This window comes from Gambusia affinis, linkage group LG14, assembly GCF_019740435.1.
Source record: "Gambusia affinis linkage group LG14, SWU_Gaff_1.0, whole genome shotgun sequence".
NCBI classification, from domain to species: Eukaryota; Metazoa; Chordata; class Actinopteri; order Cyprinodontiformes; family Poeciliidae; genus Gambusia; species Gambusia affinis.
In genome coordinates this window covers 17,460,492-17,472,828 of record NC_057881.1, presented here as the reverse complement: position 1 = coordinate 17,472,828, position 12,337 = coordinate 17,460,492, and the positions used below count along the sequence as shown (strand labels likewise).

The window sequence follows — 12,337 nt, the reverse complement described above, 5'->3', positions numbered from 1 at the left end:
CAAATTTCTTCAAATCAATCAGATTTTTTTTCTAACCGGCATTCTCGACAACGTCAAAATGGAAAATAAAAATAAAGAAGCTACATAAGTAAGATAGTTAAAATGTAGAGTAGAATGTCACACTATAAAACTGGGAAAAAAAATTACTTAGACCAATAAAATAAAGTCAATTTATGATAAGATGGTTGTAAAAAGTAGAAAAGGGAACATTTTAAATGCATTACAATCACTGTAAAAAAAAAAAAAAAAAAGAAAAGAAAAAAAAACATAAAACAGAGTCAAACAAAAAAATTTATTTTTCTAAAAATTTAAAAAGCACTTCTTAAGTTTAATTAAAGTTTGGCCAGAGGTTGTTTTTTTTTTAACTGAGCCTATTTGTATTTTGTGTGACAAAAACACAAAATGCAGCAGAGTTACTAACAATAGCTTATCTGCTCCAATAATACGCCTCTTGTGATGTCACTCACCAGAATATGCGCAAAGCAAAAATTCCCACTTTTTGTTTTTCAACAGTGTGCTTTACAAGAATCTATTTTCTGAAATTCTTATGTAAATTCATTCATCATTACCAAGCTAAATTTATACTTCTGGTGGACATTTGTGAGGGGGGTTAAAAAAAAAAAAAAATCACCACTGAATGGTATCTTTAAAGTCCAAACTTAAACCATGCCCTTTACAAACAATGACTTAAAGGCTTCCTGGTGTCTCCGGGTGTTTCCATGAAAACTTTTTCCGATAAATGTTTTGCTTCCAGTCGAATTGCTAAATAAATCTGTCTAACATGATTAACCAAACCGTTTCGTCAGAGATTCAGTTTTCAAAGTACCAGGAGCAATAAAGTACTGGGGGTTGGGGGGGAACTGGACAAAACAGTGGGCAAGAAAGAAGATTTTAATAATTTCGGATGCCCAAGGTACTGAGGGTCCTGGATGAAGCGTTTATGCATGTGTGTGGAGAAAGAGGGGTGAACCAGGTGCAGCAGCAGTAAATGTTCACCAAATTTATGACTTCCACTCACCTAACAGGACAGGAAGTTAAAAGAAAGAAAAAAAAAAACAACTCCTGATCCTGACGCTGGAGGATCAGGAGTTTTTAAATTTGAAAATCCCATCTTAGAGCTTCAGCTTCCCAACTCTTAATACATCACTTTGAGCTTGACTGTGCTTTTATATCACATATATAATGCATGCATATCAGAATCTAAACGTAGCTTTAAAACCCAGCCACAGATGCTCTTTCCCCTTCCCAACACCAGGATCCAACTAGTACCAGTGGAACACTGCTGCCCCCTGGTGATCACCACCATTAGTGCGTGATAATTGTGTCACAGTCTGTGCACATGGGCCTTTGCCTTCGCATGTGTTCAAACCAGGCCAAGAATGCACGGCTTGTTGTGTAGCCCGCTAATTAAGCCCCAGAGAGCCTTTTAACGTGTTTCCAGAGCAGCAGGCAACCGGACGGAGGGAGAAGAGAGAAGGAGCTGGAGAACAGGAGGGGAACTGGGGGAGTGGGGGGGAGCTGGAGTTGTACTTCTCTGTAATTACACTTCCTAGAGGTTTTTCAGGGGCTCTAAGGCCCTGCGACTTCCGAAAGGCTAATGTGTGGGACTGGTGTGTGCATGGGGACCTGTGTGTGTGTGTGTGTGTGTGTGTGCAGGTCGGGGGGGGCAGAAGGGGTGGGAAAAAAGGGGGTCTGCAGATTCCAGTCGGAGATGCCAGTCCAGTAATTGCCCTGCTGCTCCACCCTTACAGGTCATTCAGGAAGTATGGTGAGCAGCACACAGTCTCACATGCACTCCTTCCTGTGTCACACCTCCACAAGGTGGGATGGGAAACGATCCGACAACAGAGCCTGGGACTAAATGATTCAATTCATTTTCAGGAGGCGCCCCCTACAGGGAATCGTGCGTATTGTGTGTGCTTTTAGAAAACGGAACACCGTCAATTGCATAATAAACACATGAAAAAATTAAAACCGGAAGTGTTCGAATATTTACATGTCTTCAAACATTCCGACCGTGGACTGCTTAGATTTTTATCATCTGTACAGAATACTAACAGTTGAATAAAAGCAAAGGGAAAAAAAAAAAAAAGATATTTTAGAAGGTTGGAACGTATTATTATAACGTATTAACGCATCAATTCAAAACCTCTGAAATGTTTTTTTAATTAACAAGAAACATAAGAGCAAACCTTCCACATTCTGATCAATTTGTTTAAATCTTTCTTAGCCTTGCATCGAGGAATTTAACAATATGTGACATTTTAGCTTTAAGTAATTCCAATAGGGAGCAAAGATAAATAAGGAACCGTGTTCAGCTTGCCACCATAAACAGAGTTCCCAGTAAAGAGGAGCCCTTGAGCTTAAGTTAAAACAAGACTTTATTGAACCCAGAGGGAAAGTAACTTATTATCATTAAATTGGTAGGTCTACATAATGACCATTTGTCTAGAACTGTGTGTTAGTTTGTAGAGACCAACAACACCAAAGTCAAAATCCACACAGAAAGCTGCAGGCTGCCAGACAAGGCCAAGTTTACATTCCAATATGGCGGCTGCACATATACATTTAAAACCAGACAGCTACATAAAGACACATGCACACTTTTTCCCTCACTGAAAGCTAAATCAGACTACGCTTTTCTTGTTTTACGTTAGCTGGAATTGCCAAAATGATTTCTATTTTTTTTAAATGCCTGAAAACCTAGTCATGGTGATAATTTTTTTTTTTTTTTTTTAGAATTATTCGTGTGCAGCTTTCTTCTCATTCAAAAGTTATATATTGGTCGGTATCAGATATAACCGTCTTACACTGTATGACTTGGGTCAAACCTTTTGAGTTTTCTTCTACAAGTTTCTCACAGCACCTTGCTGGAGTTCTGGCCCGTTCCTCCTGACAGAACTGGAGGAACTCAGTCAGGTTTGTGGGCCTCCTCACTCACACACGACTTTTCAGCTTTCACAAACTCACAACCTCTCCACAGGACTGAGATCAGGACTTTGAGATGGTCACACCAAAACGTTGACTTTATTATTAAGCCACTTTATAACCACTATGACTGGATGCTTAAGGTTATTGTTCAATTAGAACACCAATCTGTGCCCAAGCTTTTACTTCCTGGCTACTGTCTTTAGATGTTACATCAATATATTTTCTACATAATGTTCTTTTCTCATGGTGCCATCTATGTTATGTTCCTCCTGCAGCGAAACAGCTCCACAACATGATGCTGCCACCCCAATACGTCACAGTCAGTTTCAGCAAAGGTTCTGCCATTTTTTATTTCAAATTGCATATTTACACCCATGTACACCTGCCTGAAATTCAAAATATTCTCATTTCATGCTTAAAATCTAACCTTTGTGCAAGTCTGTCCCAATAAAGGTGGCGTGTTCAGGGTTTGCTTGCACCAAAGTCCCAATTTATTCAAGAATTCCAGCGTCTTCTCAGTGTCACTCTTTTAATCCCAGTTTCCTCTCCCTGTCCTCAGCTGGATCCGGAGGCAGGCACGTACTTGTGCAGGTGAGAACACGACACGCTGCAGTCGTGCACAGGGGCACGGCAGCCCTGACATCATCGCATTCCTCAGGCCTTACCTAGACGCTGCGCGCGAAGCGTTAAACAACAGCTAAAAACCGCACACTGTAAACAAAGATCACCTCAGCCGCTTCCTCCAGCATCCACTTGTAATCTAAAAATGCAGGAGGGAAAGCGGGGGGTGGAGGAGGAGTGAGGTGTACGTCATTGGACGGCTGCTGTCTTCTCTGCCGGGATGAGGTCAGTGCTGAATTAACCCTTTTTTTGTCAAGATAAAGTACGCAATGTGTTCGTTTGGGCTGTTCGCTGCTGGCTAGAGATGTCAAGAACGGCAAGAGTTCAAAACTGAGATCATTCAAACCAGAGTAAGGTGTTTCCAAACTTTGACAGCCTCAAAGTTAAGAGTTCTGTCAATTGTTTATGTAGAAAACTATTAAAGGACAAAGGCAAAACTTTGCCATGAATGGATTTTTCTTACTTACTCAGAGAAAATTAAAATCCCCAGACTTTACAGAAGCTCCACATCTAATGCCCCGACACTAGAGGGCGGCAGACATAAAACATTTCGGGTTCAGATGAGCAGTGATTTCTACACCCTTAAGTCCCGTTTGACTACTTCACACATTTTAAAGCGAGCTTAGTGCCAACCCCTAAACTAACTGATTTACAGCTTCTGCATGCCTGTTCATAATCCCCGTAAGCACCGACGGCTTCCAATCACTGCAATCCGTTACGCGCCAGCCTTTAAACGGCTTCGCTGACATCTCAAATGAGAACGTCAGGAGGATCAAATCGGCTTATGTCATGGTGGATTCTGATCACACACACACACCACTGAACCACTTCAGAGTCCCAAAAAAAAGGACAAAGTCAGATGTCACCGACCTCCTCCTCTCTCACACTCTTGTCAGATTGCTCCCCGTACCCGCCGACGCATCAGCGATGTTGATTAAGCTGCAAACGTTCATGATACTGCTGATGACCGGCTGTGGAATAAAGTGAAGAGAGATGCAAATTTCATTAATCTAAGAGATCTAGCTAGCAAATCGTTGCTCTGCTCAGATGACGGTCAGAGTCAAAGGTCAAACTGAGAGCCAGATGGGGCAGCGTGGGCTGATAAAATGGCACGTTTATGCATATTTGCCGGCATTTATGTTTAATTTGATTATTGGTGAGTTGGAGGAATGCTGTATTCTTTACTTCTAGACACCATCACCGACAGTCTATCCCATTGTTACACTTCTGACCAGTCCATACCCCTTCATCCTGTCGGTCGTCATCGCCACCGCTGGTGGCTCTGCAGAGCTTTGTCAGTGAGACAGCAGGTGTGCCATAACTCAGCCAACAAGCTGCCCCCAACCCCGATAGAGTCGAGGCTGCCAGTTGCCATGGAGACTGGCTCAATGAAGCATCCATTTTACCCCGTCACCTCCTACAAATGGCCTGGTGAAGATGGACGCGTGCCACAAACAACAATTACAGACCCGATTCGTTTTTCTATGCGCTGTGCACTGTTTTAGCTATTTATACCTCAATTAAAGGTTCCATAGTGCAACTTTGTTTTGGGCGGTTTTATGTTTAATCTTCTATGCAGGGTGGTTATGTGCTATATCTATGATTTAGAAGAGGCTAATTAATTATTAACAAGCACTACAGGTTACTTATTTCCTTTTTCTCTGGTATATAATTAAAAGAAAAGGCTGAATCTAGGTATTAAAAACAAGCAATTTATTGAACCTCTTCTAACAGCTGCTGCACACATATGGCTTTGTTACCATCAGCAAGTTTTTGGCCCGTTTACCCTGGAGATATTAAAAGTCGGGGTGCACCGATTGCAGTTTTCTGGCCCATCAATCTTGAAAACGCCTGACCTGCTGATTCAGATTTTGGCCGAGACGGATTTTTGTATAACTGACAATGTGACATAGTTACTGAGTTTGCAACGGTGGGGTGACTATTGTTAACCACGCATGTCCGGACGTGAAGTGGTGGGCGGGTCTGTCGGTGATCCCTCTCTCAAAGCAGAGCAAACGGGGACAGTGGCTGATTTTCAGACCTTTGTGGAGCCAGATGAAGTCGGTTTCACATGCAAGTATCGACTGATTATCAATCACAGAAAAGTAAGGAAATAGGAGTTGATCAATCAGTCGACCAATTTATTGGTATGCCACGAATTAAAAGTGACAAAATTCATTAAATAATTAAACATTCCAACAACTTTTTGAATATATCTCATTAATTAAATAATAATAATAAAAACTAATAAATTACACTGCAAGATTTTCTGGGAGCAAAGACTCATTAAACATTTTAGTAACTATTACAACGTGAAATGCATTCAACATTCATAATGTAATAGAAAACCAAAATATTGTGAAGTTTACCACATTTCAAGGTTGTTCTTTTGCTGTCCACCATATTTGCTTAAAACTGATACCATAGCTCAACAAATAGAGTTCAAGATCTGATCGGTTAACTTGCAGCCAATTACTTTAACTGTAATGTGCATGCATTTATTTACAATGGAGATTATTTCACGAGACATTAAATTTATGATCTACTTAATTATTCACTCATTTAATTATGTGGAAATGAAAAGGAAGTTGGTGCACAGTGGAAAGCTGATTGGTCTGACGTTTACGTGCTGTGCAGGCTGGCCAATCGTGTTATGGATAATAATGTGGGAGCCATCATCTTTGCACAAGATATAGGATCAGAAAATCTTGAATGATCATCATTGGTGTAATCAATTTTAAAACAACAGCTGGCCACGCAGCTTTGTTCAATAGCAAAGCTAAGAGCCTCTCTATATGGACAATAATAAGAGAAGTGTGGGGGCAGTGGTGTGATCTGGGATTGCAGTAGTTCTTTGGACTCAAAGTGTCCAAAGAATGAGGTCAGCTCGCTCTACCTGAACATACCGAATTACCAGATTATACTATCAATACATTTCTTCTTCTGATTGCTTAGCCATATTCTAAGATGACAATGGCAGGATTCAGCAGGCTAAAACTGTGCCTAAGTGGTTTAAGGAGTGCAGGGCATCATTTTCAGTGACAGATTGGTCCGACCCTATTGAGAATCTTTAAGCGGTGCTCGAAAAATTTTGCGCAGCTGTCCAACTGATCTCCTCTAGAAGATGTTGGTGAAAAATTAACATCTCTGGATGAAAATAAATCTTTAACAATGCAGAAACTTACAGAAATAATGAAGTTTGTGCCATAATCAAACCTTTAGGCGCTCTACCAAAGTATTGGAGAGTGTTACTTTTTTGGGAGGTAGTGCATATTGTATATGTGTATGACAGAATAGCAAACAAGCTAACAAAAAATAAAATAATGGAAAAGTAATATTAGTAATAATACATTTTATGTATAATCAATTTGAAATTGTATATTTCAGAATTTATTTAATTATGAAATTATTTCATAAATAGGCAGATTAAATATTTGTATATTTAAATATATTTATTTTTTAAATTTAGCTAAATAAATATATTTATCCAGATTAAATAGTTACTTATTTATAAATGCATTTTTGATATATTTATATTTTAGTACCTTATGTATTTGGTGTTGTGGCCCTTTTGGCATTCCATAAAATTTTGGGCTTAACGTAAAATAAACATCTGGATTTATAGCAACAAGTTGAAGCTTGTGCTTAATCATATAACAAGTTGTATTCCACAAGTTACCTGTACCGTAGTGATGGTCTTTGTAAATTACAACAATTTATAATGTGTATCATAAAAGGCGACGCTTCAATGAGAAATATCAGGTAAAATGGGTGACAGACTCTTCCGCAACTGAGTTGAGAGCACCGCTAGATGAGCTGCGGCTTCTCTGCATCAGGCCTGCAAATGTAAACAGACTGCTGCTCAGCGGTAGTTAGCCGAAAAACCGATGTCTGACTGCCTGGGATGCTAGGTATGCCTATAAAAACTCCGGCCGAGTAACAGCTGTCTCTGCAACCCCCATATAATGACCAAACACAAGCAACCATTTTGTTACATAAAAATAAAAGTCCAAGTTGTCGAAGAACGAACAGCTCCGCGAACCTCGACGACGAGCAGAGCAGCAGGAATAGCGGAATCCAAAGCCGAGCCTATCTGCATTAAGCTAACTGGCTAGGACGCTAACTACCAAATCAGTGCTAGCTGGATGGCTCCGCCGCCCCCCTCCGGCCCCAACTCACCGATGTGATTGTCCTCGATGTGGACGATGAGCTCGGCGAGAGACTCGAACTGCAGACCGCAGCCCCCGAACCTGCAGGAATTAGAGAAGAAAGAAGCGGCGGCGATGCCCGTCATGCTTTACGGTCGTTGGCGCATTCACCGGGTGGGAAGAGGGGGGTAGGTCCGGGATGGTGAACGAGGAGGCACAGGCTTCAGGGATCCGGGGGTTGGGAGCGGAGCGGGGCAGAGCGCGGAGCAGACACCGGGGCGGCCAGACAGGACAGCGGCGGACGCAGCTGGGAGGCTGGCGGTGACGGTGGGGGTGGAGGGAGGAAAGGGTGGCTGGTGGCAGGCTACGTCACGGTGATGCCTACCTGTTGGAATCAGAGACAGCTTTGAATCAGCGATGGCACCAAACGACACTACAATCGGAGGAGCAGATGTTCATGCTTTACTGATATGCTGAGTAGTAGACATCAAACAGGAAATGAGAAAATCAAGGAGAAATCATCTCGACTATCTTTTTTTTTTCTGTTTTACCTCTGCCTGCGATGCAAGATTTTCATAACTAATTGGCTAAACAGATAGCAAAACGTGAAGATCACCTCAAAAATGTTACGTTATATCAAATGCAATGTGCTATCTATTTCATAAAGTAATTAGTTTACTAAAAATAATGTAACTTATGCACTGGACCTATAAAGTATTTTAAACAAATAAAACAAAAGTTGTTATTAAATACTTTGCAAGTTTGTTCCATAATACCAGGATTAATATGTCATTTACTGCAAACATTTTTCCAGTTATAAAAATGGTGGCAAAGAGTGTCGATTATTCCGAGAAAAATGTTTGACTTAATCTCGGACATTATTTCTGTCTATTACGTATGCTCTTATATAGTTTAGCTAGCAGATAGGTGCCAGTTGATATAAGGCTGTGACTACACTGCCTGGTGAGTCACAACAGAGGTAGGTTGACTTCAACCCCCTTCTCCACATTGGTCCTTTCATGAAACACTTGGAGACAGCAAATATACAACTCAATCCCTTATGATCAAAGGGCAAGAGGTGGGATACACCCAGTCCATTGCAGGGCTAAATAATAACCTGGTATGAAAATTCTCCAAAAATGAAGTTTAGACATTGTTTTTTGACCTTCTTGACTATCCTTCTCTCCTTCTAACAGTGGCAAGTTTGTTACCGTTCCTGTTTTATTTATTGCTTGCAAAGTAGGCAAGTAGATGTTTTGTTGTTGCCATTTCCAGACCTATGAAAATCAACACACGTCTGGCTTTCTTGTCTGGCATGTTCTCATGTCTTTGCTATTTAGGAACACTAAGACGGATAGGCTTCTGTTTCACATTAAACATCTACACCAGGGCAATTGTAGCATATTATACCACCGATGGAAATTTGATAATCGGTGACCTTCTACAATACAGCATGAGTTTAGTACAGGGGGCTTGGGCGTCTTTGGATGAGGAGTACCAATAATTGTTTTGGAGGATGCTCTGTGTGTGGTTCTCCCAGAGAAAGGAGAATGTCATTCTAATCAACAACTTAGCTAGCCAGACTCAGCTGGCTTCTGTTGGGTTTGTTAATCGAGCGTTAAAACAGACTGTCATAAAACAGTTTAGATGACTTCAGCAAATAACCTTCAGACCAGGGAACACTCTTTTTATCTGCCTTTCTTCTCTGCCATCCATTTACACGGTCATATGAGACACAAATGTACAAACACGTTTTCAAAGTTGCACCAAATTGCAATACAAGCAAGCGCACCCACAAAACAACATGACATCACCAGAGAACACAGTCCTTCACACATGTACAGTAGAGAAATCCAGTGACTTCATCAGCTTCATCACAGATGTGCTCCCTTTCACACACCAGGCACAAACACACTCATTACACACACGCCAGGCACAGGCTCCGTGAGTGTGACGCAGTTGCAGAGATCCATTGCGCAAATCAGAAGTGGTCGCATGTGTTGCTAATGTAATCGAGAGCAGGGAGAGACACGCAGGGTGGGTTCGTGGCGCATGACATCATCTGATCTGAGGTCAGTAGGTGGAGCGAAAATAAAGAACCCTGACAATATTAACAAGGTTAGGTTGTTTGAAACAAATACACAAACACACACCTATTGATAATCTAACTATCCATTTTTGCTTTTTTTTTTTTTTTTTTTTTTTGCCATACAAGCGAGTTTCAAGTCACCCGACTTTATATTTCTTTATATCAAATGAAAATAACTTGAGTTCAAAACTTAGTTTTTGAATGAGGACTTCATTTATTAATGGAAATATGCTATGCGAACCAATTTGGCCCTGTGCTAAAAGGCTTTTGATTCCAAAACCCAATCAGTGGTTTTGTGCCACCCTCGGCAGCAACAAAATGCATTTGTGAAATTTGCCAATTAATCTTTTATGTCAATGTGAAGATGTTTTTTTTCACCCTTCTTATTTCAGCCCCACTAGAGAGGTTTTGAGCTTGACTGGAATGCATTTTGGAGTTCCATTTGTGCCAAAAATATGATATGCTAAGTCAATGCTAAGTGAATATGCAAATGTAGTGTGCGTATTTTCTAAAATATGTCATATGAAAAAAAAGCAGACATAAGGCTAAATACAGACACACTCACACACACACACACATATATATATGTATATATATATATATTTGCTTATTTATTGCTTAATTTAAAAAAAACTAATTTTCTTTTGTAGTTGTATTTTATAGTTCCATAAATTTGGACCCAAATTATGAGAGTAGTGACATGAAGTTTTGCTTCTGATATATTTTTTTCCTTTTTATATTACATATTTTAGGAAGTAAAACGAGTGGTTTGTCTGTAGTCCTAGTGTTCACTGTGTGCCATGTATTGTTTTAAACATTTATTTTAGATCAGTGTTATTCATAAATACTATATGATGTTGTGTGGTACTTTTGAGCTGAACTGAGTTGTTTTTTCACCGACTGAAAACAAATAAAATGTTTCCAGTTGCATACACACGAAGGAACTGGAACAAGTGAAGTCTTGACGTAGTAAAGCTAAAAAGTGCAAAGCATGAATCTTCTTTTAGAATTGTATGCTTTTTACAGTTAGACTTACTGGTATGCTTTGCAGTACAGTTAATCTGACGTCAGTCAGTTTGTTTGACCTTTGGCCTTAAGTATTGTATTTGTACAATTATTCTGACCTCAAGCTTTGATGAGGCAGCTCTCTAAAGCTCTCAGGCTGGCTGTTAAAAGCCCTGGCAGGGTGAAGATGCCAGACGGTAAATGGCCTGTATGGAGTCCTGAGTTATGGAGGGAGCTGTTATCCCAGCAGATTTCCCGGCTGCCGTCAGAGACTTCTGCAGCGTGACCGCGCACCCTTCACAAGCACGCGTGTGGTGTGAAATGTCTCCCCTTATCTGCGCCGAAAAACAAAACTTCGAGGTTCGCCGTCCACATGAGGGATGAGCCCAAAACACAGAATGACATCATCACAACTTCCTGTTTCTTCAAGTTTCCATGGCACCGGGGGGTGTGGGCTGTGTGTAGGGGGGGGGGACATCTGCATGCTTTAAATGATTGGCGGATGGTGAGTCAGTTAGGGCCGGTCCATTTCCTTTTTTTTTTTTCCTTTTTTTTTTTTTTCCAGCACAACCACAACAAAACCATACCCCAGTGCTCAGCCCTGTCCTGGCTGGAGCCCCGGAAAGCCTGACCAAACATGGAACTGGTGTTATTCAGTGATGTGAATCATTACAAAGCGCGTATACATACTCCTTTTTACTTATTGATGCTGTAATATGCTGGTAGGATATAGCATCACATAAAAGCACATTTTGAAAAAAAATGGTTACTTATTAGTTGTTAGGTAGCCCGACTGAAATCTGTGTATCAATGGAAACACTGTGTTAAAGGGAAATGTTTTCAAGTGGAACATTATTTATCACAGAGCATTCATGACTACAGTACATTCTTTTATGGTTTATGGACAATTGTTAATCATATGCATATTTAGCAGTTTGTAGTCCTTCTTTGGCTGTTTCACACCGGTATATAAAAAAATTGCAAATCAGCAGAAATGCTTGGAATGTGGAGGGACTCATGGTTCTCTCATTATGTGTTTTTCTACACCTCACAGGACTATTAATTATTAATGTAATAAATTCTTGCAGTAATAATATAGCATATCAGAATCATTACATAAAACACAACTTTTAAGTTATTTAACTTCTTTAGATGGGAAAATAAAACTGAAAATGCAAATGTTTAAGATTCTATTTCCATCCTTAGAGTAAGCCGTCTAAAGGCACATTGAAATCTCCTAATTATTTCAAAAGTTGCATTTTGTTTCAGCCAGTGACTTTTTTTAACCTTTCCTTTTACAAGTAAATCTCATTAAGAGGTCAAATTGTCAATAGAAATATATGTCACAGACAACAACAACATTATTAAAATAGACAACAGGAAATGACGCATTTGCAAAGAAATGGGAAATATTCAATTAAAGAAGGAGACACAAATAATAACATCAAAAACGGGAACAACCGTCCACTGTCCTTAAAACTGTAAGAGAAGGCAGTTCTTCTGTACATACTGGAGAAACACTAATGCAACTAGCCTATAAGCA

At 40.1% G+C, this 12,337-nt stretch overlaps 1 protein-coding gene across 1 annotated transcript in view; it reads right to left on the bottom strand.

The window, feature by feature from the left end:
- The window catches only part of LOC122843741 (juxtaposed with another zinc finger protein 1), a 40,014-nt gene that overhangs the window by 16,939 nt on the left and 10,738 nt on the right, over window positions 1–12,337 (bottom strand). The window contains exon 2 of the mRNA XM_044138759.1: window positions 7,732–8,085. Within this exon, the coding sequence (XP_043994694.1) occupies window positions 7,732–7,846 (115 nt within the window). The 5' untranslated portion in view covers window positions 7,847–8,085. The remainder of the gene's footprint in view (window positions 1–7,731; window positions 8,086–12,337) is intronic.